At 51.7% G+C, this 15,683-nt stretch overlaps 5 protein-coding genes across 5 annotated transcripts; 3 read left to right on the top strand and 2 right to left on the bottom strand.

Moving 5' to 3' along the window:
* Positions 1–4,861: 4,861 nt before the first annotated feature.
* On the top strand, positions 4,862–6,541 carry BO66DRAFT_168156 (uncharacterized protein). Its single transcript, XM_025642280.1, has 2 exons — positions 4,862–5,253; positions 5,333–6,541. Exons 1-2 carry the CDS (start codon positions 4,998–5,000, stop codon positions 6,079–6,081), a joined length of 1,005 nt encoding a protein of 334 aa, XP_025500658.1. The 5' UTR covers positions 4,862–4,997; the 3' UTR covers positions 6,082–6,541.
* A 419-nt stretch (positions 6,542–6,960) lies between these two features.
* Positions 6,961–7,230, top strand: BO66DRAFT_394352 (uncharacterized protein). Its single transcript, XM_025647973.1, has one exon. It carries the CDS (start codon positions 6,992–6,994, stop codon positions 7,199–7,201), a length of 210 nt encoding a protein of 69 aa, XP_025500657.1. The 5' UTR covers positions 6,961–6,991; the 3' UTR covers positions 7,202–7,230.
* Positions 7,231–7,979: 749 nt separating this feature from the next.
* Positions 7,980–10,607, bottom strand: BO66DRAFT_168162 (ankyrin repeat and BTB/POZ domain protein). The gene is made up of 3 exons (XM_025642281.1): positions 10,206–10,607; positions 10,026–10,111; positions 7,980–9,945 (listed from the first exon to the last, which is right to left on the bottom strand). Exons 1-3 carry the CDS (start codon positions 10,437–10,439, stop codon positions 8,346–8,348), a joined length of 1,920 nt encoding a protein of 639 aa, XP_025500656.1. The 5' UTR covers positions 10,440–10,607; the 3' UTR covers positions 7,980–8,345.
* A 560-nt stretch (positions 10,608–11,167) lies between these two features.
* On the top strand, positions 11,168–13,392 carry nimA (serine/threonine protein kinase nimA; the record flags this gene model as incomplete). The annotated part of the gene is made up of 3 exons (XM_025650562.1): positions 11,168–11,219; positions 11,294–11,346; positions 11,410–13,392. 3 exons carry the CDS (start codon positions 11,168–11,170, stop codon positions 13,390–13,392), a joined length of 2,088 nt encoding a protein of 695 aa, XP_025500655.1.
* Positions 13,393–14,302: 910 nt separating this feature from the next.
* On the bottom strand, positions 14,303–15,665 carry BO66DRAFT_473950 (WW domain binding protein 11). The gene has a single exon (XM_025653100.1). The coding sequence runs from the start codon at positions 15,283–15,285 to the stop codon at positions 14,380–14,382; it is 906 nt and encodes a 301-aa protein (XP_025500654.1). The 5' UTR covers positions 15,286–15,665; the 3' UTR covers positions 14,303–14,379.
* Between the last annotated feature and the right edge of the window lie 18 nt (positions 15,666–15,683).

The raw sequence follows: 15,683 nt of genomic DNA, 5'->3' as shown, positions 1-15,683 counted from the left end.
ACCACCACCACCACTACCAACATCACCAACATCACCACACGAGCTCGGCAGCGTGGTGTCCGTATAGAGAATAGATCCGGATATGTTCGTCTATTAGAGACGATCATCCTTGAGAGTACTCAGTAATCTTGCAGCATCGCTATGTGCCTTGTCGAGGAACCTGTTCATCTCTGACACCTGGGGGTTTATTGGTTGATTAATGATGATGTAATTCGGCGTCGCCGACGGTTGGCATGGATTAGCATGGATTAGCATGGTTGGCATGTTCTACTGAGTATCACTTGTCGAGGATCCCCCTGCTTTGGATGGAATGGACTGTGCCATTGTGATGCAGGTTGTTTCCAACAAGGAGCTTGGCAATGAGTTACCCGGACGGGATCATTACCTCATTCGATCGCCAGACGCCAGACAAACAACAGACAAGGCCTGAGGCTGTGTGTGGTCTTCGCCCCTCAGAGACCGCCGCGTTCAGGTACGTATGCAGTAATCGGCTGGGGCGGTGTGACCCGCCACTATCTGATGATCTTCCTTCCTTCTTCCGACCCATCACTGCATCACTGCAACCCTTTGGAGACAAGGCGTGCCACGCATGCTTGCCTGAATCTGCGTGTATGAACCAGGGGTTGAAAAGAACAAACTTCAAAAGGTCAGATGCTCAAGCATGAGACAATTCGTCTGACAGACTGATCTCCCAAAAAAAAAGCCAAAAGGGCAACTCTCCTAGTGTACTACAGCTACAGCACCGCTGCCGCTGCTGCTGCTGCTGCACTGATGATCATCGGGTAGTTTGTGGTGTCCACCTCGTCTCTGTAACCCTTTCCGGAATCGCATTCCATGGCCGGCCGAGGTATTTTGTCTCGTGCACAGGCAGGTACCGACCACTAAAGCAACCCAGTCATCAACCAAGGGATCTCCCGAAGCCAGTTCTTGTCTATTCTTATTCGGGCTTGGTCCTTTCTCTTCTGACCGCGGAAAAGCTGCGTTTATGCGTTTACATCAGCTGTCGGTCGCCTTCTGGCTCGAACTCGTACTGCCGACGACGAGTTCGACCCAGTAAATCCCACCGCGGTCGATCCTAATCCCAAAGGCGATTGACAGCGAATTCCCCCCTCATCGGCAGTTACAATCGGGTCGGGCCTGGATATGGACAGCATACACTAGCCGCGCATGCGAAACAAAAAAAGTTTGAGGCGGATACTCCCTACATACATTCAGTGTACGGTGTACGGCTAGAAGAACTGGGCACTAGACATGTTTCGTTGTCGACGTCATTGATCAGACGCAAAATACTTGTATAGTCGAGTCAGAGGTGATCAATCACGGAGGGGCTTTGGTCTGTGTCTTCAAGGTTACTTCTATCAAGCCCACAGGAAGAGACGTCTTAGTCATGGACGGATTACATGCACTCCCATTATGCATAAGCTATCCATGCATTCCGCCTGTTCCTCGCCTTGCAGTTGGTAGGTCAATTTGACTTACTTCTCTGCACAGGCCACCCAGTGCCCAAAATTCAAGCGATATACCGGTCGCAAATAAGCAAACAAAGTCCATCCATCACACGGACGAACAATTAACCCTAACGCTTAGTTAGTCAGCCACCTCCTGGGTCAGGTTTCTGAGTACTCCGTACCAGTGAGGCTTTCAGGTCTTTCGCCAATTCTTGCTCCATCTGTATTTAAGGTTTGCTTGATGTCTCTCGTTGGCTGTCAACGCCACGATAATCTCCGGGAGGCCTCTCTCATACTAGGATGATCCCTTGGCCAATTGGCCCCCAAAGCAGGCGCAGAAAGGAAAGGAGTGGCAGACCGGCATTAGGCGATTATTCGTCCAAATTTTCCCAAGATTCCCTTGTAGGCAGCCTGGCCTAACTGTTTGTGGCTTAGGGGAGCGCTCCCAAACCAAGACCTGCCATCTGCGCATCGTGCCGCAACTCCGTCATCCGGCCCCAAGGGCTTGGTTTGTGGATGGACGCAAATCACGGACTCATTACCCTATTAGAATTGTGTCGATTCAGCACCTTGGTCAATTCTCTCACTCTGCCCATCTTGAGATCCATCCTCCGATCTACAGCCCTGCTTTCGGCGCAGATGCGCCTATTTTGGGGTGGTGGCAGGTTCTCCCAAACCCCCCCCCCCTTTTTTTATGAAGGGTTGAATGAAGGTCGGTCTCGTACTCCGTAGTTTTGCACTGATGAAATGATATCTTTCCTGGGGAATGGACCAGTTTCCCGCTAGAAGCTAGAGAGAACGGATCGAACTCGAGATCAACCAGGGTTGGCATGGGACCCAGGACACACTGTGTCCCCCGAACTGGCTGGTGATTTCGACTACAGCAGCTAGCAATATCTCGTCTCTGTTGAAGTCATGACTGTATTCAAGGTTGACTGATGGGTTTGTGTATCTGGAAAGGGTTGGCATTTCTCGGGCGGCAAATGTTCCTCCACTGATCTACGACCGCAGGCCCCTTCGAGAGACAAAGGGACCGACCGATCTACAGACGAATAATGACGATGAAGATGATGAAGGCGATGATGATACATAGTACATAATTCAAGGTGGGAAGTTGGTCTTGGAAGATGAGATCAGGTTCTCAAGCGATGTGTGTGATCGTGCGGCAACGATCAGCCGTTTATGGGGCATGGGATCGTTGTGACAGGTAAAACCTGGACGGAGGCTAGCCCTTTTCTCTCTTGTCTCCTTGGGTCTTTTTTCATTTTTTATCATAATGATGATTATTATGAATCCTCCAAACGATCGGCTGGTAAGAGGGGCCCTTTCTGTCGAATCTGGCCATTACCGCGATAATACCCGGTGGGTAATAGGCATGGGATCCATGGGGGAGGGGGGTTAGGAGGGCGCCGGCTCGTCCCCCCCCCCTCTCCCCTCCCTTTCTTCTCTTCTCTCACTCTCCCACTCTCCCCATGATGGATGATGATCGAAGATTGATTCCTGGCGGGCGCATGATGGAGAAGGAAAGGTGTCCGTGGATCTGCACTAGCGCCAGACTTACTGTAGCCGAGCCCCGAAAGTACCGTTGGTTTTCCATCGGCCGATCTGTCGGCCTCCGTACGACGCAGTTACGTACGCCTGCTTGGTCTTTTCAGAGGAGCGCTGGCTGGGCAATTTATTTTCCCTTTTTCTTATTTCCTCCGTATTATTATTTGACTCTCTATATCGCTCCGTCGACGAACGGAGGTGTTTCCTACTTTCATACAGAAATTCCACTAGCTTATAGTTGGACGGAAGAATAACAGGTAGAAATGTCTCCGACGTTGAATCCTTTTTCATCTTGCTTCAATTGATGTCATGGGTCTCAGGTCCATGTCTCGCTGATTCAGCGAGCAATGGAAGAGGCTTCTTCCGACAGTAGTAGTGCTGTCGCTGTCTTCCAATGTTCTGGTCTTTTTTAGTCTTTCCTGATCTTTGGTAACCCGCTAATTTGACCCAGGGTACAGTACACACGGCTGTCCATCGTGCGGGTGTGGATAGGCGGAGGAGGCGCACGTTTTTTTAGCTCTCGTCGAGCCTACCCAAAACGATAAGCTAATGGCAAATCATCCTTTTTTAGTCGCGTAGCTACGGTACGGTATGCGAAGGAGGATGAGGGGAGAGGAGGGGACATGCGTTACGGTACCGGTCCCAGCAAAGACAATCATAAATGAAAGGCGATTTTTCCCCTCGGAATTTATTACGTCGCTTATCGAATCAGACGCGGCCAAAATAATTAAACGAAGGGACCGGAGAACCACCAGCGCAAGTCATCGCGTGTACTCCGTACCGGGTCAGTGGTCATTAATTAAGCTTTGAGACGGTGGTATCAGCCCTTGTCGAAGCGAATCGAGAATGACCGACGATGGATTTTCCTTGTGGCTAGAGTACTAGGTAGTTAGTCAGTGGCCACTGCGGGCTTTCGGGGGGAAATTCATGTACGTACTGTTACAGTTAAGTGGTTGTAAGCAGCATTGGCAGCAGCAGCAGCAGCAGCAGCAGCGAAGCGCGGGAAAATAAGGAATGTAGCCTATAGTAAATTATACTTTGTGTCGGTAGTCTATGTAGTTACATGATGTTGTGTGTGTGTGTGTGTGTGTGTGTGTGTGTGTGTGTGTATGTGTGTAGGACTGAGTGTTCTGTCCCTGGCCAGGCACAATTTTTTTGCTATTTTATTTTATTTGTTTCTCTATCCTTTCAGTTGAGTTGCATTATTTTCAATGAATAAATCCAAATAGGGGAGGTTCGCGGCGGCGGCCTCTCCCGCTTTCCTCCTTCTTTTCAGTTTCTCGGCTCCATCTTCAACGCACACACTGTCTTTCTCTCTCGCTCGCTCGCTCGCTCTCTTCCTTTCTAACTCTCTTTGTGGTTCCACTCGTCGTCTAACGCTACGGCCGGAGTTTACCAGCGCTATAATTAACATTTGATTGATGTGCAGTTTTTAATAAAACACCTAGTATTATTTTTCATTTTTGACTAGGATGGAGTCCACCTTTCCTCCCACATCCCCCCTCCACTTCCCTCCACTTCCCTCCACCTCCCCATCTCCCCCTCCTCCTCCCCCCATCTCCATCCTTTCCTCCCCGAAAAAGAAAATATTAAAATGAAAATAAAAAAAAAAGCCAGAAAAAAAAAACAAAATCAATTCTTTTTTCTCGAAAATAATTCCATGATTGTCAACCCTGCATCTCCACCATCGCTCTGGGTCTATAAACCAGTTCCTCCTCCTGGTTCTCATATCCACCCCCACCCTGTCTCGACTACCGTGCCTGGATTGTTTCTTAGATTGGATCTCTTATACCCCGTTCCATCAGTTCCCCTCCAGGCTTCTTCATATATGAACTCTGGGTAGCCGCCTTTTCTTGAACCTCAAGAGAAATAACCACTTACCTTTTCTCCTCCTTCCCGTTCCAGCCTTGAACTTTACCAAGACCAACAGTTGTCCACTACCACCACCACCACTACCACCACTACTCTTATCTAGTACAACGATCCTCACCGTCGCCCATCATGGATCTCGCCAGCCTTATCACTCAACCGGGACCAGATCCCCTCGCAATGAGGATGTCAAGAGCCTCTTACAGCCCCCCTGCGCCTCGCGTGGCTTTGTATAAGCGCGCACCGGACTCATACTTCGCTTCCGTGCCGGTCTCTTACTCCCGCGCCCCTCCTTCCCCGCCGGTCGAGGAAATGCCCCCCAAATGCTCTCTCCCTTCTATCTCGACCCTACTCGAAGGCGCAGATGGTGCCTCCATGCATGCAGCTAGTATGGCAACCTCCCCATAATTTTTAAATCGGCCCATTTTGGACCATCAACTCGGTCAGTGCTGACCGTCGCAATGCAGAGCGTGCAAGAGTTACTCCTCCAGTTCAGCGCGAGCTGGACACCCGCCTTCCCCCGCAACCCTTGGATGCGATGAAGGCCAATGGCCCCCAAATCGGCCTGCCACCTACGCCTCCATTGCGTCCTGGTTCTGGGTTCAACAGCGTCAGCCACTCTCCCACCTCGTCGATCTCCGCCGTCAGTGACGGTGCCGCCGTGTCCCGCGCAGAGCCATACACCCAGGCGCCGGCGAGACTCCCCAGTCCATCGGATCGGTCTTCCATCTCTAGCCAGGGCTCCGTGGCTCCTGTCTCCGCCGCGCCTTACGTCTCTCCCGCCCCGAGCGTCGCTTCTTACTCCTCTCCCATTGAGCCCTCGGCCTCCTCGGCCATCTACTACCAGAGACCGACCTCCTCATCGTCCACCTACCAGCCGTCCAGCAGCGTGCCTCCCTCCACTGCTCCTCTGCCAACCGCCGCACACCAACAGATGATCTCCCCTGTCACCCCGGCCTGGCAGCATCACCACTACTTCCCTCCCTCCAGCACGACCCCCTACCAGCAGAACCACGACCGATACATCTGCAGAACGTGCCACAAGGCCTTCTCGAGACCTTCCAGTCTCCGCATCCACTCCCACAGCCACACCGGAGAGAAGCCCTTCCGCTGCACCCACGCGGGTTGTGGTAAAGCCTTCAGCGTGCGGAGCAACATGAAGCGCCACGAACGTGGCTGTCATACCGGCCGGCCCGTTGCCACCGCCATGGTATAAACATACCATTCACCGGCAAACCAAGAAAAAGCACAAAAGCCGCGAGAGAGGAAATTGTTTTCTTCTCTCCAGATTTTCCCCCAAATACCCATGACTCCCAGCGACACTTCTTTTGCTCTGCATTGCTTCTTCTGATGATACCCTTCTGCTTTGCGTGTTCATATATACCTTTTTATCTTCTTTCTGCTTCTTTGCGTCGAACAAAAATCTCTGTTTTTTGTGCAAAAAGCTTAGGAGGGCGGGGAGCTACGGTGTATCACCAAAAAGAGGTCTCCATACATATTTTTCTTCTCTTTCTCACCCTGTGTATATTTGATTGATTTTTTTTGGACCTCATCACCCCGCCCAACACCATTCTTGTTTATTATCGTGCGAAAGGAGCAGGCATCGCTTGTGGATGACGGGCTTGGGAGAAACACACCATAGTCGTTGTTCCGTGACAGCTAGAGGTTGTTGCAGGGAACGAATATGGTGAACAGAAGCTGGAGTCCCTTGACTCTAGTTTCTCTTTTCTTATTTGTTTTTGATGAGTTTATTTTGTTGTGTTATGTTTTTCCTTGTGTCGTCTCATTTCCTTTGTATCCAATGATGTGACATGACCACCTTGTGAACAAAAGATTATCAATATTCAATATCATGAAGATCTCAAAGATGACTTTTTGTCTGCCGTAGAGGGTGTATGCAACTGGACGTCTGGTAACTTAACGGAAGTCTCTAAGAGGAATGGAGAGAGTTGACGCCGGAATCAAGCGCAGTCAATACACTAGGGACTAGGGATGAGACCCCCTCTTTGTGGTGAGTTGTCACTTCTTCTCTCATAACCCAAAGTTAACTCAGGCATTGACCTCAGCTCCCCTCCTCTTCTCCTCCCGAGCAAACCGCTCTACCCTGCCTGCCCTCCATGAGCTCAATGGAACCCGATGGGCAGTCCCAAAACCGTTGTAACCGCCCACCTTCTGACTCCAACTCCTTATTACACGTACAGAGCACTGTCCCAAACAAAGAGCACCCAGCCTCCTCGGCGGCGGCTCGGGACGCAACTCCGTCACCCACAGTCACATCTCACATCTCCCTCCCTCCCTCCCCCATTAGCCATCAGCCATCATCACCGCCCCGGTAAGCACCCTCCGTGGTCAGACGCTTTTGTATTCTTCCTTCCATCCGAGTCGGACGTGACCGTACCCGCAAACCTTAAGTCGGAGACATCGAAAGTCAATATTCGGCTAAGCAGGAGAATGGAGGTGGCCTGAGGTAGGCGGGATGTACCTTGCACCTTGTACTGTACTGTACTGTATGTTTTTTGGGGGGGAGGGCTTATTCTTTTCTTTTTTGTTTTGTTTTGTTTTTTTTTTTGGTGGCTGTGGCTGTGGGATCCTTATCCCTGGGGCTTGCTTACCTTGCCATTTCGCTTTGGACAAAGGATTCTTATTGAGGGTTGGGATGGGATGGGATGTTGTGGTGTCTGTCTGGGAGGGCGGTCAACGGTCAGGGGAGGGAATCTTGTCGCCGTTGTTGGGGGATCTTATGATTTGAGAACGGTTGGGTCGGTTGGTTTCGTCTATCCCCTATGGGGAGTGGTCCTGTGTCATGGGTCGTATGTCATAAGTTATGTTTTGTAGGGCCAGAGAAAGAGAGAGAGAGGGAGGGATCGGGGATGGGATGGAATTATCATGGATGGGTTGTGTGTGGTTTTGCATGTGTTTTGCCTGGCCGCGGGATGGAGGATGGGCTGTGGTTGTGGTTGTGGTTGTGGTTGTGGTTGTGGTTGTGGTTGTGGTTGTGGTTGTGGTTGTGGCTGTGGCTGGTTCTTGTGATGGACGATGTATTGTATTGTAGGTTAGCGAGCTATTGCCGTCTAACTGTAGTGAAGCTCCTACGTACTTACTTCTTTTTGAGGGAACAAAACGCCTTAATGGAGTGGGTTGGGTGAAGAAGGATTACGGTGTAAACGGATTTCTACGCCTTCACTCTAGGCATGTATAGATTTCACGTTTTTGGGGCTCCTGGGTCCCGTAGCATTTATCCTCGAGATTGTAGTGGTCACGGTTCAATACCAAAGGAAGTGCTTCTTTCTATCGTTGTATGATTTCTACCAATCTATCTCCTTGTATAGACTTGACCTACCTTACTGTGCAAAGGCGATTCCCCCGAGCTGTTCATGTATATAGGTAGCAGGTCCCAGTGTAAATATGTAATTTAGTAGTCATCAATCATCATCCCGCATACCCGGAAGGAATTGCGAGAAACAAAACGGTCTTGTCAACTCAAGCATCAAGGTCCAGAGCCTCCAAGATTCTATCAAGCTTGTCCATGAGAATCTGATAGTTGAGCGCATCCTGATCGAATTCGTCCACAACGACCTCACCGTCCAGCGTACGGATGACGGGTTGTTGTTCTTGATCTGTGTCTCCATCCATGGCTGGGGTTGGGTGTGAAGTTCCGTTCCTGGTGCTAGAGAGGTCCAATGCCTCCATCCCCTCGACAACCTTGTCTACAACGATACCATTCTCTTCATCACCCTCTGTCTCCGTGGTGGTATTCTGAGCTTGTGCGACGGATTGCTGCCGCGCTTCTTCCTCCATCATCTCGTCGATGCCGGCGTCGTCGAACCGGAGCCGGAAGCGCTCGCCGAGATAGAACCGGATGTCGTCGAGCAGCTCAATGGAGTCGGTCTCCTGACGACCTTGAATGCGGGCAGCAGACTCCTGAATCAGCTCCGAGAACTCGGGGGAGTCGATATGAGCTTCCAGCCGGTAGGCGAGGTAACGGGCGGCGAACTCTTCGAGGCGCTGGACGCGCGTCAGCCAGGCGGCGCGGATAATAGCGTAGATGTCGAGGTCGTCCTCTTCCATAGTGCCGCGCGTGCGGGCGGCCTCGGCCTGCGACATGTTGCCGCTGCCCAGGGTGCTGATTACAACAGCGGCCTTCGTCTTCAGCTTCTCGATGAAGAGCATGTCCGCGGCGAACAGAACGTCGACGGCGATGTCGAGCGGAAAGTCTGCGCGCTCCGTGTAGAGAAAGGTGAGCACAATCTCGAGGACGTCCGGCGAGCAATCCACCGGGATAATGTTGAGATGGTCCTTCATGTGCGCCTCGCGAAAGGGGGAGGTAAACATGGTGTGGAAGAACTCAGAGCGTAGGAGCATGGCCCGGTGGCAGGGGAATAGCGTGCTCTTCTGGACGCGCGGAGTGGTAGAATGACCGTTGGTGCCAATATGCTCGTCCACATCATCGAGGTCCTCGTCTGCGCGGAGCAAGACGTCCGCAAATAGGATGTTGTCTCTGTCCCATTTGACTTCATCCGCTCGTGAGGTTTCCACAGTCACCTTGTGCTGGAGTACATTCGCCCGGAACCACTCCTCCAGTTGGTCTCGCCCTTTGGCCACCTCGAGCGTCCGTCTTTGTCGAGCGAGCCTTCTATCTCCGCTGTCCAATATACTATCCAAAAGCGTATTGATTTCCAAATGCTTGGCAATCTTATCGATGTTAGAAAAGACCTCGGACTCGGTGAACCCGGTCCCTGGGCCACTCCGGATGTCGCGCGGGGCTTCGCCAAAATAGAGGTATTTAATCGCTGTCCCGAATGCTTCTGGTGGCATTGTGCTAGGGAGCCTCCATGTCAACGTGTCCGGGGCAGTGGCCAATTTGTTGCGGAAATATGGAGATCGTGCGGCCAAGATAAACTTGTGTAAATGGAGAGACTCATCGCCTGCTGTCACAACAATATCCGCTGTCGCAGGGCTTTCGCGAGTAAGAAGTGACGTGATGTGAGCTGCAAGAGGCTGCAGAGGATCTGTCGACTTCGAATAGTCGTATTCCAGGAGCAGGTTCCGTATCCGATCATTGAGGGCGTTATACAAACATCTACCATACTGGAGTTAACATCGTGGGCTGACTAATAACTACTTCGACATCGAAAGTGACACAAATGACAAGGTGCATACCTTTCTCCCTGGAAAGTGTCCCGTTCGCACAAAGCTCCGGACTCGAGCAGCAGCTGAGCGACCTCGTAGTGGCCACAGAGACTTGCCTTTTGCACGGATACTGGTTACTACTGCTCGGCAACGCCGACTCGCCACGCCGAACCTGGCTAACGGCCTGACGGTCATTCAAGGCAGACTTACCAGGATCAAAGGGGTGTAATCGTATGGATCGCGGGCATTGATATTGACTCCTTCCGTGATTTTCTCCTGACAAACTTTCAAATCCCCCTTACGACAAGCATTGCAGAGCTCCCGGAAGGGTTCGCTAAGGTCAAGAGGGTTGTCGTCCTTGATTGTCCCCTCCTTGATAAGCTTTTTCTCATTGTGCAAACTTATCTCCAGCTGGTCCTTCCGGAGGACCTTCGGTTCATCCATTGTGCCAGGGTAGGAGATTGGCAGGGTAGATGAGATGCGAGCAATTCTTCAAGATATGCAGGTATTTGTTGCGGAGGACGGCGGGGGAGACGACCCCAAACGGGGGCAACATTTGGATCCCTCGTCTTATCGATAAGCGCGGGTCACGTGAGACGAGAGCCTAGCTACGCTGACTGAGCGAGACAGCCCCTGCCCAAAGGGGACCAAGGGGATTGAAAGAACTTCCTTGTCCCCTTGCATCTTTCTGGTTCTCTTTCTACTCAGTACGCTTGAACTTGTTGAAAGCCCCACTTACCATAGGGTGTCTTGCAGGTTCAAGCGAGCAAGCTTTCGGTGTTTATCTTGTCCCATGCAGCATTGTGAACCGTTTCTGACGTCCCGAACCACTGACGGAACGATGATGCTGATCAATGACCCGCTTCACCGCCCGGTATCCCCACCGCCTGCTGTAACCAGGCAAGAGTCGTGGCCCGCAGCCGTTGCTCAGCAACAGTCTGCACCTAAACATTCAGCACTTCCGTCCCCGTTGCATACCTACTTCTTTAAATCTACAACGCAACCACATGTTCCCACCCAACATCGCTCCATACTAACCCAGCAGGTCTCAGTCACACGCTATCGACCCATAAATGCCATAGGCTACTCGATCTCATCCGCTCGCCACTTCTTCCCGACCTTCGCCTTATACTTCAGATTCTTGCCTGCGGTCTTTCCTCCCAGCAGCCACAATGGCAATTGCGTTAGCGGAGGCAGACAAGTATGAGGTGCTTGAAAAAATTGGTATGAGACACCAGAGCTCCATCTAGGCATGCAAGTTAGCTTCGGACATCAACTTACTGATCACGAATGCTTAGGTTGCGGTTCCTTTGGAATCATTCGCAAAGTGCGACGAAAGGCAGACGGCTTTGTAAGGATCCACCCGTCATTCATGCATTAGACCCTTTTATGCTTACAATCACCTTTGTTGTAGATACTCTGTCGCAAGGAAATCAACTACATCAAGATGTCGCAAAAGGAACGAGAACAGCTGACAGCCGAATTCAATATTTTAAGCTCTCTTCGACACCCGAACATCGTCGCCTACTACCATCGCGAACACCTCAAAGCGAGTCAGGACCTTTACCTCTACATGGAATACTGTGGTGGTGGGGATCTCAGCATGATCATCAAGAACCTGAAAAAGACGAACAAATTTGCAGAGGAAGAATTCGTCTGGCGCATTTTGTCCCAATTGGCGACGGCGTTGTACCGCTGCCACTACGGTTCTGATCCTCTCGAAGCTGGAAGCATTCTAGGCCCTGCTCCTAAGCAGTCTGGTCTCAAAGGGAAGCAGGCTCAGATGACCATCCTTCATCGCGATCTCAAACCAGAAAACATCTTTCTTGGCAGCGACAACACTGTCAAGCTCGGTGACTTCGGTCTCTCGAAGCTGATGAACTCTCAAGACTTCGCATCTACCTACGTCGGTACCCCATTCTACATGTCGCCCGAAATCTGTGCGGCGGAACCCTACACATTACGATCTGATATCTGGGCTGTCGGCTGCATCATGTATGAGCTGTGCCAGAAAGAGCCGCCTTTCAACGCCAGAACCCACATCCAGCTCATTCAGAGAATACGCGAGGGCAAATTTGCTCCCCTGCCTGATTTCTACTCACCCGAGCTGAAAAATGTTATTGCAAGCTGCTTGCGCGTCAACCCGGACCATCGCCCCGATACTGCAGCGCTGATCAACCTTCCCATCATCCGCCTGATGCGGAGAGAGAAGGAGGTTGCCGACCTTGAAAAGACTTTGCGAAAGCGTGAAGAGACTGCCGCTCAGAAGGCTAGAGAGGTGGAACAAGCATACACTAAATTGGACAGAGAAAAGCAACAGATGAAGGCCGAGTTGGAAAATACCGTCAGACGAGAGTGGGAAGTCAAGGCTCGGCTAGAGATCGACCGTCAGGTGCAGAATGAATTGGAAAAACTCCGAAAGCGATTCGACTTCGAGGTTCAGGAGAGGGTTGCACTAGAGATCGAGAAGCAAAAGAAGAGCGGTGCTTTCAAGGAGGATAGCAATTCCCGGTCAAACAGCCAACAATCCCAGCCATCCAGCAGCAATGAGGATGCCAGTAACCCACCGAGCGCCGATATCACCCAATTGTCGCTCGAATCTCCCGCTCCCAGCAAGGCCCCGCGGAAGGAAACACGCACCCCATTGACTCGATCGAAGACCGTGGTCGAGTCACCAATGGATGTCCAAATGGCCGAGCCCTCACCCATCTCAATTGCATCGCTTTCCTTGTCTCCCCGTCGCACATCTGGAACACACTCCGGCAAGAACATTTTCGCCGAAGCAGACAGACAGCGAGCGAAGTGGGAACCCACCTTAGCGTACTCCGATGATGAGGACGATATTCCCGATCTGCCCTCCCCAACTCGCCCCAAGGTCAAGCCAGACCCGTTCAAAGCCCCTTCACGACCACTCCTGCGACAAAACACAGCTGCATTCATGCAGAAGCTAAGCACTCAACCGCCTATCTTCCCCAGCAACGCTTCCAGACTACCACAGGTGTCAGGTGGCCTCTCTGACATGCTTCCTAGAGAGAGCAAGCCCCGGTCACCTCATCGGCGTTTGTCCAAAATCCCATCTTCAGCGAATCTGGCTGCCGATGCTGGCTCACCCACACGCAAGTCTGGCGTCAAGCAACTGCCCTCCAAAACCAACAACTGCGGTGAGGACATGTACAAGGCCGTGATGCAGCGCAACATGGGGGGAAGGACGTTGGTTGAACTGGCGCAGGCGCGCGCGGGTGGCCGTCCCGTTGATGAGATCAAGCGATGTGCCAGCGACTCCCGGGGCTTGAAATCCAGTGCGCGAGACCCCCCGGCCGTGTGGGATCCCGAAAAAGACGAGATGCCCAGCCCATTCTTGGTCCGGGGAAGAAAAATCATTCGCAATTTGAGGTAGCTACTATCGCACAAGGATAACGCCATGCCTTGACACGGCCCATACACATTGAGTGTCAGCAATCTTGTCTTTCAGTTCCGCCGGTTGACCCGGTTACTCTTATGACATACACGCCTTTTTGGGTATCTACTGTTGACGCCTCATCGTCAATATACCATTTAATAATTCAAGACATACTTCGGAGTTATACGGTTTGGGTGGATTAAATATTCTCGCACCGGAGTTTGACCGTGCGAGACATGGTGAAAGCTTCGATGATGCATTTTTTGGTGCGCTGCATCTTGACTTTCAAAGCTTGATCGTCATATGAAGACGCAACACCCTCTACTTTCCTTTGTTTCTCTAATGCCGTGACGAAGTCCCTCAATCCCCTCAAAATTTCCCCTATGCCTTCCCCCCAAACTTTTGTCTCTTTCCCCCCACTCACATCGCACACTGTACAGATAGTGACTGCATCTGTCCATATCCAGCTCGTCTGGTGGTTTCTGGTTACATTCTCCATGCCATGACATTGCTCCATCCCCCTCGATTCCCCCCTTTCGACTTCTCTGCGATGCACATCCCGAAAAGTCAGTACACTCGTTTGACACCTGTACATTTCCTATCTCTTTCGTCTATGCATTTGTGGTGCTCTACGGTTGGTGTTGATCTGGTGATCCTTGGGCTCTGTGGTTCTTTCGGAAATTTGCTCTCAAAGGGAGTTGTACATACATACACACACATTCTGTTTCTCGTTCACACGGTCCTGCGCTAGATTGGATGATCAATAAATCTACGGTTCCAGTATCCTTCAATCTACGAATCCAAGGACTAGAGTTACGACTTTTGGTAAAGGAAAAGAGAGACAGAGCGAAATACGGGTACATGGATAAGGCGCTGACTGATCAACAGTCCTCTTCCCATCCCCTCCCCCTCCTCCGCATATTTGATTCCCTTTGGCCCCGAAATAATAGTCCTGGATATTCATTAATCTTGATTCATTAGGATCTATGCCTCCTCATCTTCAACTTCTTCGATTTGAACTGATCGAAGCTCCTGGTTGAACCTCCTTTCCTCCTCTTCTAGCATTCGCCTTTGGGCGTCGTCGTCTGTCGTTTCTGGTTGACCTACGGCCTCTGCTGCCTTTGCTACCCCAGCTTGGCCCATTTCTGCCTTGTAACCTGCTTGCTCCAGCCGGTCCATCTCTTCCGGCTCCAAGAGCTTACCCTGCCCTCGTATAGAATCCTGCTTAGCTCTGACGGCAGCGGGGATGAATTTGTTGATGGCCTCCTGTCGCAGGTCTCGGATCTGCGGCTTAGCCTCATAGACTGCCTTAGCTTCGACAACGGGGGGTTTTGCAGGAAGAGCATGTGGTCCTCGTGTACCCTGGGCCTGGTCGCCGCCTGGTCTTCTCTGGAACTGGCGCGGAATCGGCGGGGGTGTATCCCGAGGCATGGGTATTCTTCGCACCTCCTCATCTGTCTCGTCGCTACTCTCACTATCCCGATCATGCCGTCCAAAGCGCCCGCCGCCGCCGCCACCACCACCACCATCCCTCCTGCGCTTCCCTAAAACGCCTCCATCGTCACCGTCGCGGTCTCCGCCGCTTCTAGACCCGAAGCTCGCGAATTTGGGAGCCTTATCTCCCAGTGCTTCTCGAGCCTTGAGCACCGCGCGATGATCTCGTTCGAGGGCTTCGAGCAACTGTTGATCACGTGGCCGCAGCTTTTGTCCCGATGCCTCTATGGACTTGATCTCATCAATCTGGCGCTGGATGCGCTCCGGGTTGCGACGGGCTAGTTTCTCATTCCGGCGGGCCAACGCTTCGGCCTTGCCCTTCTTGAGGCTCTTCTGCTTATCTAGTTTCCGCTGCGCCGCGGCAGGGTTCATGGTGCGCTCTTTATCTTTCGGCATTGTGTATTTTTTTTCTGATTATTAGATCTGCGAGGATGGGCCTGAGTTCCGCTGATAGTATGCAGGCACTGACTCGACTTGAACTCAAGTCTCGAGTTGGGGGGGGGCTTGAGTCTCTGTGCAGCTGGCTAGACGTGGGGTGAACTCGGATTCGCTCAGTCTATTGAGCAGGATACATAATCAATTAGCCATTGTCACAACGATACAGGTCGCCGATAATCCTGCGCTGACAGTAGAGCGGGGAAAGGCGCGGGCTGGGCCGGGGGAGCATAAGAGAACGTATGCAAATGTGTGTATGTATGACGAACTCCGGAATGTGCGTGGCCAGAAGGGAAAGAGCAAGAGCTTCCTGCAGCAGCCCAGAATGGCATAGAAAAAAGAGGAGGGGGGGGGGGGGG

Source organism: Aspergillus aculeatinus (assembly GCF_003184765.1).
Source record: "Aspergillus aculeatinus CBS 121060 unplaced genomic scaffold BO66scaffold_47, whole genome shotgun sequence".
Lineage (NCBI taxonomy): Eukaryota > Fungi > Ascomycota > Eurotiomycetes > Eurotiales > Aspergillaceae > Aspergillus > Aspergillus aculeatinus.
Note: the sequence above shows the minus strand (reverse complement) of the source record. Positions and strands in the feature narration are given on the sequence as shown.

Bases quoted from the DNA above. Each gene is read 5' to 3' on its own strand.
- BO66DRAFT_168162 (XM_025642281.1), bottom strand. From the start codon at position 10,439: ATGGATGAACCGAAGGTCCTCCGGAAGGACCAGCTGGAGATAAGTTTG. The intron at 10,112-10,205 runs GTAAGTCTGCCT...TCCGTGCAAAAG, and splicing joins ATTACACCCCTTTGATCCTG to GCAAGTCTCTGTGGCCACTA. The intron at 9,946-10,025 runs GTATGCACCTTG...CCAGTATGGTAG, and splicing joins GACACTTTCCAGGGAGAAAG to ATGTTTGTATAACGCCCTCA.
- BO66DRAFT_394352 (XM_025647973.1), top strand. From the start codon at position 6,992: ATGGAACCCGATGGGCAGTCCCAAAACCGTTGTAACCGCCCACCTTCT.
- BO66DRAFT_168156 (XM_025642280.1), top strand. From the start codon at position 4,998: ATGGATCTCGCCAGCCTTATCACTCAACCGGGACCAGATCCCCTCGCA. The intron at 5,254-5,332 runs GTATGGCAACCT...GTCGCAATGCAG, and splicing joins TGCCTCCATGCATGCAGCTA to AGCGTGCAAGAGTTACTCCT.
- BO66DRAFT_473950 (XM_025653100.1), bottom strand. From the start codon at position 15,285: ATGCCGAAAGATAAAGAGCGCACCATGAACCCTGCCGCGGCGCAGCGG.